The following is a 17,352-nucleotide window of genomic DNA, read 5'->3' as shown; positions in this document are numbered from 1 at the left end:
CTATGCAATTCATCGCCCAGAGCCACATATTATGCTGTTCAGGAGGCCATTGAACTACCAACAGCAGCAGGAAAATCAAGCTCACTAAATGCTTAAGTGAAACTGTTGCCAGGGTGCTAAATTTCTGAGCTTTAGTTTGGAAAGGGTGCTACTGTTTCCTCTGGAAATGTACCTCTTACATAATACTCTACTAAGAAACTTGTGTTCTCTAAGTGAATGCTGGTGTGATAAGTATTGCGCTGGTGGAGGAACTTTAACGTTGAAACTTCTTTTTCAACATCAATATCACCAGCACCTGATATGTATTAGCAGTCTTCAGATACTTTACTAAAATGTTCTTATTCTATTCACTAGTGTTTGGTGATGCTGATTTTGTATATCTTGTTTTGGCACTTGTGATGCTTGGATTACAGTAATTAGAACACTCTGAGGGACCCAGATCTGCCTTGCTTTTCTTGTTTCGCATTAACCTTTCCTTCACTCCACGATGAAGTTGAAAACTTCAAATGGTGCCAAAGAATTACTATAGTCAATACAATAGCAGTACAAATTTACAGCACCATATTGTTTTTTGGTGGTCGAAGCTCTTTTCTCTGTTTGCACTTTGATTTTGAAAAGAACTATTTATTTCAATCACTTTGCCTACTGTATATATTCATAACTAAACAGTGCAAGTACATCTAATTGTTGTGATATTTTCCTATTAACTTCCAGTTGTGACACAGATAAAGAGCATTGTGATGGTAAAGAATTGCTCTGTTAAGGAGCCAGGGCAGTGTTATTGGTCTTTAAATCTATATTTTAGAATTTGGATCATATTGATTCTAGATTACATGTATGACAAGTCAAGTTTCTTTTGGCTCTGGATTTGGAGTAAAGTTAAATGTTTGCAGGGAAAACTCAGAATTTTCATGCACACACTCAATTAAACATGCTTGCTAAATTGTTAAGCTTTTGGTTGCAATATATATAGCAACAATTTTATGTGGATCATTTAACATGTGAGTGAACTTAGAGTGAAAGTTATAATTCTACTTGGCATTTAGCTTGTGGAATCTCAGTGACAATAAGACAGAGTAAATGAATCTGTTGTTTTAGAAAATACTGATCATCTTGCATGTATAACTTGCTTATCGACTTGTGCACTTAAAACAGTTTCTTGTTCTTTTTTCTCCCATAAAATTCTGTGGTCCTGTCATTCTGATTACTATTTCACTACAAGCTCTATTAACTTCATTGAGAGTTGCCGTTTTGTATTGATTTGTTTGTCCTATTGAAGCATATATGCACCAGTATTGGAGATCCCATTGCTATTAAGCTTGATCATGCACTTTCAGGTCTAGGAATTACAGCAAATTCTCTTTCTCTTTACTAAATGATCTGAAATATCAACTGTGCTAATCTGACTCTATTTACGTTTATGTAAATCCAATCATTCATTTATGAAGATAAGATTGTTACGAGGTATATCCATACACTAGCACAGACCAAGCCTTTCAAAAACCTCCAATTCATCTGCAACAAGAAAACTCCATTACGAAGATGGACTATGGTACCTACCCTCCCCACCCCAACCTCAAAAAAGAAAGGGAAAATTACATCAAAAGAAGTAAAAGAAAAGCCCACCCAACTACAAATTTCTTCCAGAAGCCTTCACAATAGATTTCAACTAATTATGAAGTAACTGAGCTCTTCTAGCCTCAAGTGCAGCTTCTTCCTTTTCCAGCTCCATCCACTTCTCATCAAAACCCTTCAAAACATCCTCTCCCAAACCCTCCAATCCTTGTTTATAAACCTCATAACTTCCCGAAAATGCCCACGAAACCTGCCTCATCAAGAATGGATAACTACTCCAGTTTACTCTGCTTTCACTCCCCTCTTTCTTTGCATCATCCAAAGTTGTGGGAGAGGGTATTCTTGTCTTTTTGGGTCCCCAAATCTTCCGTGCGAGCTCATACGCTTCGCGATCATGAGGGGTCTTTATGGAAGACTTGGACCTCGCTTGCTTGTGGTACTTTTGCTTCAGTCTCCTGATCTTGTCACGGATCTGAGCCTCGCTGAAATCGCCGCCGCAGATGGGGTTTCCGCTGGAGTTCAAGAGCGAATTCAGGAGGTCAATTTCGTCCTTTTGTGTGAAGAGTCTGGTGGGCTTTGAAGGTACTTTGGAGGCGCTGCGGCGGTTCATGGCGGAAGTGGTGGTTGGCGTTGACTTGCTAAGCGGTGTTCTTGGGATCTTATGAAATGGTGGATGTCCCAATGATTCCCACTTTACTTAAAGCACGACTCTGTTTAGTGTTTTCTAAGTTCTTTTCTCGGCCTAAATATTCCTTCCTCGGATCTAATTTATATAAAAATTGGCACAAGTCATACAGCTTGAGCATGTCAATATTTTTTATGCTAATCGTGGTTTCATCTTATCTATGCGTGTATATAATAAATAAATTTTTACATTTTAAAATATATTATAAATAAAAATAAAATAATTAATTGAGCAATTTAATTAATGTAAAATTTATGAAATTCAATAAATTAATTATCTTATTAGTTAAAAAATATTTTTAAAATTATAAAAAAATTGGCATAGTAATGCTAAAAACAACCATTTGATACCTATAACACTTCTTTTCTTTATAATAGTATAAGTATACATAATATGGGAATGCCAATGAGTTCAAATTAAATTTTGGACCATCTTAAAATTATTTCATATATATATATATATAATGGGTCTAAGAGTGGGTGTTGAAATTTTGTTTTGAGGTTAGATTCAAACTTTAAAATATTAGAATATTTTCTTTTTATAAATTGATTAAGCATATTTAATTATATGGAACTTGTAACATAAGGAGACTTTGAAATATGAAGGAACAAAGAAATGAATTGAAGAAAGGAAATTCACATCCTTGTGCTCAGGATGGTGTCGCTAAACTACAAAAAATGAGCCCAGGGTCAATTTGCCTAATGTCGGCTCAGGATGGTGTCGCTAAACTACAAAAAATGAGCCCAGGGTCAATTTGCCTAATGTCGGCCTGGAAATGTAAACGGGTTTTGGGCAGTCTTATGTGGAACTGGCCTGAGCACTCTGGATTTCGGTGAACTTGGGCACTTCAAAGTTTTCCATAGCTATTGTTTGAATTTTATTACCGCTGAACTTGTAACAATTTGAAATTTTATTAGCATTATACATCTCAGAAAACATATAATTTTCTTATTTCAAGCAATTTATTATTAAATTATTAAGAAAGTAATTACTAAGTAAAATTATATTAACTCTTTCTTCTTTATTTATTCAAAAATCAAATACCAAAATGCTAGAAATTTGAATCGAAAACAATTGACCATTTCAATTTTCGCATAAACACACACTCAACACTGCATACATCCCCGGTAAGTTTTGTTTGTTGGAGCAACTATTGTGTAATAAGGTAGAATAATTTGGACCCAGATTACCGTAAGAAGAATCAAAAATAGATACACATCTCCATTACAAACTAAACGGTTAATTTCATCCAAACAATTCCCTAAACAACAATTATCAGATCAAACCTAAGAGCTAGTGAACTTGGTGACAGCCTTAGTCCCCTCGGAAACAGCATGCTTAGCAAGCTCGCCGGGCAACACCAATCTAACGGCAGTCTGAATTTCCCTGGAAGTAATCGTAGGTTTCTTGTTGTACCTGGCCAATCGCGACGCTTCCTGCGCCAGCTTCTCGAAAATGTCGTTGATGAAGCTGTTCATGATCCCCATGGCCTTGCTCGAGATTCCAATGTCTGGGTGGACTTGCTTCAGCACCTTGAAGATGTAGATCTTGTAGGTCTCAGTGCTCTTCTTCATCCTCTTCTTCTTCTTGTCCCCAGCAGCGCCACCGTCCTTGGGGAGCTTCTTCCCGGCTTTGGGCTTCTTCTCCGCCGGGGCCTTTTCCGCCACGGTGGTTTTCTTCTCCTCCGCTGGCTTTTTCTCGGCGGGCTTCTTCTCTGCCTTTGGTGCCATTTTTGGAGGAGCTAAAGGCAAATTATCTTCAACTTTGTTCGACTGAGAGAGAAAGAGTAGATGATGATGGATGTGAATTTTGGGGGAGAGTGGTTTAAATAGAGGAAAGGTAGGATTTGATTGGCGGATTCGCTGGGACAAGATATTGCATGTGAACCGTTGATTAAGGTGGGAACTAACGGTCAGCAATCAGGACGGGTGAGATATTTAGGGATCGGCTGCGTGCTTCCATTGGTTAGGATCTACAGACGTGGATTTGTAATCTAGTCCGTTGATAAAGATGGATATCTACGAAGGGTATTTTGCTCTGGGAAAGCGGGAAATTTTGGGCGTGGTTTGAAGTTTTGGGCATGATTTCGAAATTCTTCCATTTGGCGGAGGAGGGTAGGATTTGAATTTTCATGTAATGGAGTTACTTTGGAATTATTTTAATTTATTTTGATATATCAGGAATAGAGTCTATAAATATATTAGGCGAGTTTTAGAAATTAATATTTTTGCACTTTAATGAATTACGAGTCTTATTTGCTAAAGTTGTCACTATATATATGTCATTAATTATTTATATTGATTGATGTATTACTGTTGTATCATATAATTACTATATTATGATAAATATTAATATTATCGTCACTTAATATATATCTTAAATAATATTTTTAAAATTTATTATTAGTATTATAATCTTGTGTTGTAATGTGGTTAAGTTTCCCTGTCAATTGTCTTAAGTTTGAATTTCTTTTTTAATTAGGGTTAACTTTTGTAATTAGAATTTAGGGGTAGAATTTATGGCATGCAAAGATCAATGACTCCTAAGAAAATAGATTCACCTCACTCAATTTCAGCCGAAAACAACACTAGTTAGTCGAAAAATACTACTAGTTCAACTTTTGCCAACCCGTTGATGGGGCAACACTCACTCGATGTCCAATTTTAGCAAGTTTAAGACTTATCCACCTCATCCGATAAACAAACAACACCTCACCTCCAAAGTAAACCAACGGGAATATATATGTCAATTGTGTCTTGTTATGTAAAAATAACGTGTAACCACCTCTTTAAGTTTGTATACTTTTTCTGTATATTTGTAGTGATAAAATTTGAAAACTATCAGTTGATATTTGGTTACCAATATTATATTTTATTGTAATGATAGTTAATTTATGTGTGCAAAGATATGGATCTAGAAACAAAAGCTTGACAGAGTTGGAGGTAAACAATTATATTTTAAAAACACATTGAGATAGATTGCTATTTTTTTTTCATAGGGGGATAATATTGTTCATTTACAATATCACGGGAGTTGCTTGCATTTTTTCTTAATTGGAAAGGGCAATATATACAAAATATTTTAAAATTTATACATAATTCTTAAAAAGCTTAGAAAGTTTTGGGGGGCATGAGCTCCTCCAGCCCGCTTATATCCGTTTTTGGGTGTGCAGGCGCGCATGAATTGTTAGAACAAATATTAAAAATGTTGCTTGTATGATGGGTCATTTGTTAAATAATTATTCCTATGATGTCCTAGGATTATACATTGTTTAATTTTGAATTGGAAAATGTAGGCTTATATATGCATGGTGTGTGAATGTGTCAATTTAGTGAGCGAAGTGTGTGCAAATGTGCAGTGTGTTGTTATGTGTGTGCAGTGTGTATGGCGCTTGCAAAGTGGGGGAGTGTGGCTGCGTGCGGACTGTGATGTGTGCAGTTCGTGTTATAATATGTGCAGTATGTGCTAAATGTGTGTAGAATATGTGCACTGTGTTATATGTGTAAGTTTCATTAGGTACATTATATGTTTATGTGCAGTTTGTGTGTCAGTATGCGTTTGTGGTATATATTGTGTGTGCATTATATGTTATGTCTAAGTTTAGTTTAGTCTGTCATGTGTGCCATTTAGTGTGTGCAAGTTTATTTTAGTATGTGCAAGTGTAGATAAGTGGAAAAAATATTTTTTTAGTCCTATAAAATAAGGGCAGAATTTGTTTTGATACCACAACTATGGAATGTAATGCTTTTAATCTCATAAACTCAAAATAATATTTTTTAGTCCCAAATAATGTGATTTTGGACCTTTTTAATCCCAAAGTTACAACGCATTTTTAGTCCCAAACAATATTTTTATAGTCCCAAAACTATAAGGCACATGACTTTTTTGGATAAAAAATATGTGATTATGAGTTTTATGGGACTAAAATTGACACCTGCCATAGTTGTGGTATTAAAATAAATTCTACACTTATTTTGGGACTAAAAAAGCATTTTGGGACAAATCGTGTATTTATAACCCATATATTTTGCTTCATGTATATGGATTTTATCTTTTGTTTTGGAATGTGTTGTATTACTTATTTTGAGCCGCACATGACTTTATGGGATAAAAAATGCTTATTTTTAGATTTAATGGTACCCAAACACTATGAGATGTTGGAAGGCCAATTTTTCCTCCTTTTTCGTAGAATCACTTGACTTTTCCCGCCAAAATGGTGGAGTTAACGGCAGTTAATGGAGCACAACAGTCATGTGCACCGCACATGACGTCACGGGATCAAAAATACTTATTTTTGAGTTTAATGGTACCTAAACTTAAACTCGCAAAAATTGTAGTACCAAAAACAAAACTGACCTTTTCTAATAGTATCAAAATAGGATTTTGCCCAAATTTTGTCATAGAGTTTGTATCTTGTCGCCTATGTAAATATTGTTTGATTTCTTTTTCAAATGTCCATTTTCAATTTTACATTTTTTCAGATTGTGATATTATATTTGACTTGGCATTTTCTTTGTGAGATCGAACCATAATATCTAGAAAATATTATATTTTTAATTCTTCAGTCCCGTTTAGTTAGTATAATTAGGCATGATAAGATTACTTATCATACATAATTATATGTTTGGTTGGCATTATTAGAGCCCGATATTAATACCAGACTATATTTTATTTATAAGAATTTATGAGATAAATGGATTTCATCTCTTAGGTGGGATACGCAATCTCACCAATTACTATAAATTCGTATTAAAATTATCTTTCCTCATTTGCCCTTCTGATCCCCATAACCTCTCTCTCTCTCTTCCAGTCTTCACTTCTTTCCTCTCTTCCTCGCTTTTTCTTTCCATCTATTTCTTCTCTCCACGAATAATATAAGATGATTACTCTAAAACAACCCTCAGAGTTCTTATTTTTCCTAAATAATTAAAAAATTATATTTTAAATTATAATAATTAGATAATAAAATATGAATAAAAAATATTACTTTTGTTTGGAAAATTTGAAAAAAAAAAAAAAAAGAGTTTTGATTACTAGCTAAATTGAAAATGTATTTAGAACTTCTGTTTCTTATAAATATAAAAACAAATAAAATATTGATCTACTAATTAATTTTATTTTAAAAACTTTATTTCAATAAATAATTTAGAGATTTAATTTCTGTAATAATTCACAAGTTACAATATAAAAATAAAAATAACTTAAAAAAAGATACCCTTAATAGTACTTTTACATTTAATAATACTTTATAATCCATTCAACTAAATACTATATTATATTATCACATGAGATATCACATATATACCTCAGACCAAACAATATATAATGAAAAGCGGGATTAATTATCATTCAATCCCTTCACGTCTAATCTTATCATTTGAACCAAACGAGTCCTACAAGTATAGAGAGTGATAATTTAATTGGGCATTTGATAGTTTTTCACCTAATTAAAAATCTATCACAAAAATATGAATTCAAGCACATTTTTTTCCCATCACATCTTTTCATATAAAAATCTATCATAAAACATACTAATATGAACATATTTTAATTTCTCACAAAAAATCAAATAAAAAAAGAAAAACCCACTTAAAAGTACTGAAAATTGAAAACCACACAAGACCATAATTTTGCATTGCGCCATGTGATTTTTCTGCTTAATGATCCCATCACGTGATTAGTAGCAATAGATTTTATACTACATTCATCTCTAATTTCCATAGCAAGCCCATTTTCTTCCCTGGTATAATTAATTAGCTATAAATAAACGCATTTCGGACATGTGATCGAAGACAAAATTAAACTAGATTCAAGCCATGTCGTTGCAGCAAGTACACATGGTGAGTGTAAAAGAATACTACACAAACGTTTGTAAAATTGCGACTTTAACATACAAAGGGTTATTCTGTACTGAGGAATGTCACACAAAACAAAGCCATCAATAAGCTTGTCTGTGTAGAATTCTTTTACACCTGATCAATACAAGTGTACGTTCTATATATTAACTATGTAGTATACATGACTCGGACCAAGTTTCAAACTAGAAAAGTACCTAAAAACTATACCAAGCACCCAAATTTCCACCTACAAGGAAAGCACTGTATTCAAATATACGGAACAGATGAAAAACGAGCAGCCTATGTATTACACATCCACGGGGATTTAATCGTTCTTACCTGCTTTGATCACTTGCATTTGTGCTGAATTTTGAGCTCCACTCCCCAGCTTCGTCGACGAATTTATAACCGGTGTGTGGCCGATGAACAGGGCAACATGGCCCATGAGCTTGTCCTTTCGCGAAAACGTCGTCCCGCATGAGCACAGCCACTTGAGATCACCGCAATGCTTTTCATGAGTCCTCAAGTCCGACAGCACGGAGAATTGCTTCCTGTTGCACCTCTTGCACACGTACATTTTCGGGCAATGGCTTCTCTTGTAGTGATTCTTTACGCATATCATGGATTTGAGAGGCTGGAACTTGGCGTGGTTCTTGTTCCACCGGCACCCTTCTTGCGGACAGGAGTATTTTCTCGGAAGCTTGGGGATGTTGCTCTCTCCACTCATAGTAGAAGCGATTTTCATGGGGTTGCTGAGAGCAGCGCTGGACTTGTACTCGTCCCCGTGCGCCCTCATGTGCATTCGCAGATTTGCGTCCCGTTTGAACCCTTTGCCGCAGACCTGGCAATAGTGAGTGTACTTGGCTAACAAATCGGCAGCATCCAGTTCGACGATATCGTAATTCTTGGGAGAAAGCAGGCCCTGTGACGACCCTTCGTTTGTTTCTGTCTTCTGAGGCAACTCTCTTGCGCAATTACTACCTTCAATAGTACTATTACTAATGTTATTATCATCAGTCGGGTTGCAATTGTTGCAACTATCACTATACCAGTGATCAAGCGCGTCATGATGACTGGAAAAGAAAGCTGCCGCGGGCCCTCTTTCGTCCACGGCAGGATTGTCAGCCGATGGGGCTAGACCGCCAGCGCTGGCAGCGTTGGTTGTTATATTAGACGGCCGGTGGTGGGGCTGCAAGTCAAAGGCTGCGTTATTGTTGATGGAAGGCGAACCAAGGGCCATTTGCTGGCAAGCAAACATCATAGACGATGCCGTGACAATAATTTCTTGAATTAAGGTGCCCATCGTTGGGACAGCGATGGCCGTTGACTCGGGCGGGTGGCCGTGATCGTATGAAAAGAAAATACTGGCTAGGGATTGTACCTGGTGGACTTTATCTTTAAGAACTGAGAGATTGTAAAGAAAAGAGCTGGGTTGTGTGGATGAAGCAGAAGAATTTGCTTCAAGAGATGAAGCTTGATCAGGACCTGATCCATAGATTGGTATCCCTTGTGGCCCATTAGGGTAACAAGGAGTGGCCCCTGTGATCATCGTATGGAGAAGAAAATAGAAAGCTCTTCTTGATTTTCTGTCCAACCTTTATTCCTCCCTAAAGTGCCTTCCCCTTTATGGATTCTTGTTCTGTGCAAGATACACGCGTGTTCCAAATTCCACAAACACCCTGCATCTGTATAGGAGACTGATAAATAGGGAGGAATTGAAGAAGTAAAACAAATATGATAAAATGGGATGCCTTCAGCTAGCCTTCAAGTTGACATAGTAAAATACAAGAACAAGAGGACGGAGGATTAACTTGATATACGTACACGGTGTTCATGCGTCCAATGACTCCTACAAAGCGCGTGTGTTAAAAACGCATGTCTTTTTTCTTGATTGTGGTATTGGCATATGAACGCCGCAGCGTAGGAGAGTATTTCTTGAGGCTGGCAAGTCAACCTTTGAGCTTAAATTCATCACCACTTAAGACCTCCCTCAAATGCGACCGATCTCACATTTAGACAAACCTTCCAACAAAAAAAAAGGGTTTACTCATCACTGCTGGATAGACTCAATAAATAATTACGGTGATGTGCAACCATTTATATATTACTTGTATAGTTTGGAAACAATTAATGTGCGTGTGATCTTCTCTCAAGATGGGGACCAATAATGCTTAAGTTTTAATGTATTTAAACTCAATTTTGTTTGCCATGGGTTGTGGGGGATAGCGTCAAACATCACGCATGACATGGAGTTGAAGATTTCAAATTTCAAGAGGGTAGTCAGTCGTGTTGACATTGATCAGTGTTGATCTTCTAGTTATTCATGCGCAATTAATGTTGTATTACCATCACTGGCCAATAGTCAAACCTAGCTACGTTGAGGTTTGGTGATTAATGTGGTGTGGTTTTATTTCATTTTTATTTTCAGATTTTGAAATTGAATTGCTATAAGTAGTTTTCAAAAATTACAATTTTAGTTCTGTAATTAAATAGAAGAGGTGATAACTTTTAGTTCTATATAAATTATTTTTGTTAATTTGTCTTATAATTTTAAAAATTTTGCATATTAAAGAATAAAATGGCCAGAAAAGTGCACCCAATTAAGTTTATCAAAAGTAACGAATCATAGCAGAAGTAATTAATGATGGCTACGCAACAACTATTAGCACTCGCTTTTGTAGACGATGCCAAAACGTTAATTAGCAAAACCTAAAGTTTATGCAATTGTTTTGGTTATAACTAAAATCATGATAAATATTAATTGACTGTAACAAAACTTATCATAATTTTAACCAATGTGATAGATAATATTAATTTATCATAATTTTTAACCGTAATGATGTATAATATCAAGAATAGTTCAATTTCTTGTTCGGACGATACTTGTCTGTTACGATCAATTAATTAAGAATGCTGTTCTTCAATAAAAGTTTAATTGTATTTATTGCCCTGGTTTGGCAAAAGAACCATAATTATATAAGGGTGACACAGAATACTTCGGAATTAAGTTTCTATTTTTCTTTTTTTACGATTTCAAGACTCCGACCTTGTTAAAAATGGCCAAAATTTGTTGATGTTTACAAATTTAAGGCTTCTTAAATCCGGAATAAAGCTGATTGGATATATATATATATTTTTTGTCACATAAGTACTTACATGAAAAAATTCCTAACTACATAAGTAATGACATGGAAAAAAAGAGAGAAATACATATTTATTTGAACTTTTTACTGACTAAATATTCTTTTTTTTATCTATCCTCAATAGTTTATACTAGCTGTCGTAGCATGACAACCCTACGTATACATAATAAATAATACTATACACTTTGAAATATATTATAAATAAAATTAAATATATAATTCAATATATCAGATTCAAAAAAAAAAACAAAATACATAAAAAAATAAAACAAATGCACAGCTGCCCCCAACCCCCATCCATCACTTGGCGCCGCCTGACTCCACTGGAGGGGGGGATGAATGGCGTTGGCCCCCGAGCACGATTGGGGAATTGGTATACAGGTTTAGGCCACATCTGCGCCCAATCAATCTCGCTTGGGTTCGCCGCCCTTTTGTTGGGGTCGGGAGTCGCCCCCCTCTATTGGGGCCAATCGCCCACTTCTATGGGTGGGACGGGGATGGTTGTAGGAGCGAGAGTGTCTTTTTTTTTTAAAAAAAATTATATTATATCATAATTTTATTTTTATAATTTATTTATCATATACATAATATAAATTTAAAATTTATTTTATACAATTTGTTCATGACAGCGTTTTTGTGGAAGGGTGTTTTAATTAAAAAAAATAATGTCTAGCTTGCTTTTTTTCCAATTTAAAAGGTCCTAAATTTGTATACATCAATAAAATTATACCACTTCTAAAAAGAATCGATGATTATAGTTCAACAATTGTCAAAAAAAGAAAAACTTAATACCGAGGTACTATTTGCAACTCCTATAATTATGATCCTTATTCTACCATCCTCTTATATACAGATCTGTACTAAATACAATCAAAGCCCTTCGTTAAAAATATGGGAATTCTAAGTTAAGGAAAGATGTTAACTTGAACAGCACAGTGGGAAGCCAAATTGCAGTACAGATTACAGAACGCTTCAACATATACATAATAACAAAGTAGTCAAATAGCTTATGATATTCAAAACTTTTCCTAATTCGATGCAACTGTTAAATTAGATTTCATTGGAAAAGCATATTACCTTGAAAGAAAATTGTAAGAAAAATAAGACTTCTGTAAAGACATAACATAATAAAAGCATTTCATTATTGTTTGTAGAATTTTATCAATGCCAAACATTTAAATTAACTAGTTGTCGTTGCAGAGATATAATAAGTAATTTTTTCACATTTTAAATGTATTATAAATGAGAATAATAAAATATTTAAATCAACATATCATATTTAAAAAATAAATAAAAAAAAATCAATTTAGGGTTGTTATTCGCATAACAAAAGGATTGGTGTCACAGAGTCGCAAACGGTCGTTTGTGAATGAAAAGTGCATTATATATATATATATATATATATTAGTGTAGATTAAGGTTTAAGTATTTTTTTAAATAGAATTCAATTTGTTACATCGTTCAGTATATTTAAATTTAAAGACTGATTCAATTTATCAATATTTTTAAATCAACAAATATATTCAAATGAAATAAAGGAAAAAAACACATGCTATCCCCCGTGATATGGGTAATGTGCAAAATACCTCTTATGAAAATAATTATCAAATTACATTCCTATATTTTTTTAACTTAAAGCAATTTATCCCTTTAGAGGGATGTGTGTAGTGCACCAGCCCCTCTTGCGAATGTGTATGATTTTTTCTTTAAAAGTATTTATTTTTATATCATATATTATATGTCTAATTTATAATATATATAAATATTTATTGAAAAATAAATATACTATTTAATATATCATATCTAATATTTTTAATAATATATATTTTTATTTTAAAAAAAAAACCCCTACCTACTAACCCCCCACCCCCAAACCAACCACCGCCCATCCCCTTCCCTCGTTGCCGCCTCCACTCTATCGTTCTCCTCCGACTCCCTCTCCCCCTCCCCTTCCCGTCGCCATTGCCGCCTCCACGCTATCGCTCTCCTCCCACTCCCACTCCCCTTCTCCCTTGCCGTCGCCTCCCCTCCCCTGTTGCCGCATCCGCCTCCCCTTTCCCCTCTACTACCTTCCCTCCCTCCGCCCCCTTTGTTCCTCAGTCTTTCTTTCTACGTCGCTGTCGCCATCGCTCCCCTCCACATCCCTCCCCCTCCTCGTCGCCCGAGTCCCCCTTCTTTCTCTGCGCCGTCTCCTTCTCCATCCCCATCGCCGGCCCCTCCCCCTTTCCCTCCCCTGTCCTGCTGCCCTCCCCCCTTTTCTGCCCTCATTATCGCTGTTCTCTTTCTCTCTCTCTACATATATATAATTATTAATTATACACAATATATATTCATTTCTATTATTTAAAATTTATATATTTATTAAATATTAATCATCGATTGAAATAAATCAAAATTTGGGCCGTAGATTACTAGTTCAATTTGAACATTAGATTCAACTATAAATAAGGGTGTATAAATATAATTTTATAATTAAAAATTAAAAAATATAATTTTATTGTGGGCCTAAATCTAAAAAAGTAAATTAATATAAGAGTTAATCATTAAAATTAATTTACTTAAATATTTAATATCGAAAAACTTAAATATAAACCTATATATATAATTTTTTTAATAATAAAAAATTAATTAACTACATTTCTAAACAACTATTTATGTGGCAACTCAACAACAACGTGGATGCCCTATGCATATGGTTTGCCTGTTTCAACAATTTTTTAAAACTCCATTGTCAACCCTACAACTAGAAAAAAATGTTACTTTTAATAATCACTCAAATTATATTTAAAAGTGATAAAGTGTGGTAAGCATTAATTAATTGTGGTTGCGGAATAGTTATTAGGTGCTGTTAATGCAAGTGAGTTAAAATATTAATCATAATTAAAAAATATAATAAATATTTTGATCGTTATTAAAATTATGTCAAATATTTATTTACCATGGTCAATACTTAATTCTTTGTATCAAATTTATTAGATTATGATGGATATTATTAAATTACCATAATCTTTGAATCGTGATTATTGCAATGTTGAGAATATATATTATATTTAAATATATATCTTGTAACATATATTAAATATTCATATATTTTTCTATATTTAATGCTATTTTATTTTACAATATAAATTTATTTATTATTTAAATAATCTTACATATTTTTTCTGGGGATATTTTTAGTATTTTACTTAAATACAAATGTTAATATTTCAACTAGATTTTTTAAAATTAAAAAATTACTGAATTATTTATTTATATTATTTAGTCACATCCATTATGATAAATATGATCTATTGTCATAAAAAATTCTATGGCCAAAAATAAAAGATCGTGATAGATAGTAATTAACCACAACTTCACAATAACCTCTATAGAACTTTGTTAATTTCAGTTGACGAGGCAAAAGATTAACTATAGCTAAACATTCATAGTAAATACTTTGACCATAGCTAAAATTATAATAAATACTTTGATCATAAATATCATAACAAATATTATTGATAAATGTGGAGGGTGGCAGCAGTTTCATTGATGAGGAGAATTAAAATTATTGTGGTGATAATATAAAAACATTTTTTAAAAAGAAAATAATTAAGAAATATTTAATCCTAAAGACTGAGTGGTGCACGTGCACTTTCACACGTTGCGACAAATATTCCTAAAACAAGAAAACAACTCCCCCACATCTCACCAATCACCATACCATAACCATATCCTTTGTACCTTCATTACTATTTTCTGTTATTTTTTTTAATTTCAGCAGTCTTTCTCTTAAGTTCTAATTCTTTAGAAAGTAAATATAAATACCGTTCCCTATTTCTATTTAGAAAAAAATACATCATACTTTCTGATATTTGTCTTAGTTATAAATATAGCTCTGTTAGATTAAAAACTATAATTATTATGCATGTAGGTATTAGTCTACTTTTATAGTATTATTATTGTGCTACATACCGAATTTTGTAATAATATATTACTTGTTTTAGAGACATCGCTATATTTCAAAAAAAAAAAAAATATTCTAATAAATTTTATTATATTTACTATATAATTTTTTATATATTACTCAATATTAGACTGAACGTCTATTTCAATTACATGATCAGTATATTGTATTAGATGAAATCCGTCTCCGTCCATAGTCCATACTAAAATTTTCGTTAACGACGGTCAATCGATGCAACTCATCTTATCCTATTATTTTACTTTTTGGATATGTGCCAACTTCTCCCGTTGTCAACAATTAGAAATAGAAGTGGATTTTGTCGTGGTCTAGGAAAAAGATAATTAATTATAAGAAAAATTATATTTTTAGTTTTGTAACTATAGATTGTTAATATTTTTGGTTCTGTAATTTATTCTATGTATACATTTAGTCTATTTTTTTTAAAAAAAAATTAATTTTGAATATCTCATACTTGATTATGTTTTGACAAATCAAGTCCTATTTTGACAATTGTGATGCCTTTGATAGTGGAGTAGATATAATTTTTAGTCATATAACTATAGATTATTAGCATCAAAATTGTTAACACAAAACTAAATTTATTAAAAAATGACCAAATGTGAGATCGACGTTCATGACTAAAATTCGTCAAAAAAATAACTAAGTGTGTAAATGGAGTAAGTTACAAAACCAAAAGCGCTACCAACCAATAGTTACAAGATCAAAAATATAATTTTCTCTTTATTATATATATATATATATTGTTCTTCTTTATGTTTATGGATAATTATAGCCCCTTTTCTTTATAGTTTCAAACCCCTTGAAATCTGGGTGATAAGATGATAATTATCAAAAATCATGTAAGAAAATTTTATACAGTTAAAAAAAAAATAGTCATAATAAGGTCATTACATTCCATAATTACGTTAATTAATAGAAGGCGATGACTGATGGTTAGAGATAATTAATCATCAACTATATATATCTATAATTAACACTATAGTTCCGGATTGAATTTTTTATTTTTTTATTACATCTTTTACTTTATTTAATATGTATACATCGAGAATATATTGAGAATGCTTTTTAAATAAACTAGATGACGTAATTTATACATATAGATAAGTGAATCGTGATGTCTATGTAGTAAACTGAAAAAAATAGTGTAATTATATAATTAATTAACTAAAATAACGAGGAGGTGGTGTTACTAATCTTTTATTACATGTCACATATTTATTTTACATTAATTGTAGAATTGAACGTCTTCTCCTGTATTAAACTCTACAACTGGCAGTTGCATCTTCTTGCTCCTATATTTAGACTCTCTTTTCAAAATTTATGTTATGGCATAAGAGAATGAATTCTTGTTTGATTTTGTGTCACTTTATTAGAAAATTGTCCTAAACACAAACTATTTTCGTATAATTTTGGTTTTAGATTATTTCAGAATTTCATTCATATCTATAAATAACACTTAGCATTTCTTGTGCCGAACCAATAATCAAGGTTCAAATATGAGTTTTATGATCTTTGCCCTAGTACTTTTAGGACTGGTGGTTTCGACCACTCCCGTCCTCGGTGAGACAACTGATGATAATGGAGACGAACACCACTACCACCACCACCATCACCACCACCACCACCACCACCACCACGATGAGGCTCCTTCTAACCATACTAATTGTAATGCTCCGCCACCAAAGCATAGCCATGATCCTCCTCCTCCTCCTCCCACCGGTTATCGTGCTCCGCCACCAAAGGCTAGCCATCATCATGTTCCTCCTCCCCATGGTCATCATGCGCCATCTCCAAAACACAAGCATGCACCATCTCCACATGCACATTCTCCTGGCCATGCTGGTTCGCCGCATCCCAGTGGTCATCACGGTGCTTCTCCTCCGCACAACCACCACGACCATGACATCAGTCCTCCCCATGCACATCAGTATCCCCCGCAGGACAAGAACCAACTATTGGCTTTCTGGGAGCAAATACTTTCTTGACAGTTCCAATTCATGTAACCCATATGTTTACTGCATGAATAGGGCTCGGAAATAAACTTAGTCGTTAATGCAAAAACGTGTTTCAAAATGTACAATTAAAACGTTTTATCTTACAACATCATCCTTAATCACAAATGAACAAAATAATCACTGGTCCTCT

General features: G+C 33.6%; 4 protein-coding genes across 4 annotated transcripts; 1 reads left to right on the top strand and 3 right to left on the bottom strand.

The window, feature by feature from the left end:
- LOC105170881 (probable transcription factor At1g11510) lies at nucleotides 1,670-2,185 on the bottom strand. Its single transcript, XM_011091805.1, has one exon. It carries the CDS (start codon nucleotides 2,183-2,185, stop codon nucleotides 1,670-1,672), a length of 516 nt encoding a protein of 171 aa, XP_011090107.1.
- On the bottom strand, nucleotides 3,447-4,071 carry LOC105170761 (probable histone H2B.1). The gene has a single exon (XM_011091666.2). The coding sequence runs from the start codon at nucleotides 3,988-3,990 to the stop codon at nucleotides 3,547-3,549; it is 444 nt and encodes a 147-aa protein (XP_011089968.1). The 5' UTR covers nucleotides 3,991-4,071; the 3' UTR covers nucleotides 3,447-3,546.
- LOC105170760 (zinc finger protein STOP1 homolog) lies at nucleotides 8,043-9,860 on the bottom strand. Its single transcript, XM_011091665.2, has one exon. The coding sequence runs from the start codon at nucleotides 9,644-9,646 to the stop codon at nucleotides 8,423-8,425; it is 1,224 nt and encodes a 407-aa protein (XP_011089967.1). The 5' UTR covers nucleotides 9,647-9,860; the 3' UTR covers nucleotides 8,043-8,422.
- LOC105170880 (uncharacterized histidine-rich protein DDB_G0274557-like) lies at nucleotides 16,704-17,192 on the top strand. Its single transcript, XM_011091804.1, has one exon. The coding sequence runs from the start codon at nucleotides 16,704-16,706 to the stop codon at nucleotides 17,190-17,192; it is 489 nt and encodes a 162-aa protein (XP_011090106.1).

The sequence above is a fragment of the Sesamum indicum genome, linkage group LG9 (genome assembly GCF_000512975.1).
Source record: "Sesamum indicum cultivar Zhongzhi No. 13 linkage group LG9, S_indicum_v1.0, whole genome shotgun sequence".
NCBI classification, from domain to species: domain Eukaryota; kingdom Viridiplantae; phylum Streptophyta; class Magnoliopsida; order Lamiales; family Pedaliaceae; genus Sesamum; species Sesamum indicum.
This window is presented reverse-complemented; position numbering and strand designations above follow the sequence as displayed.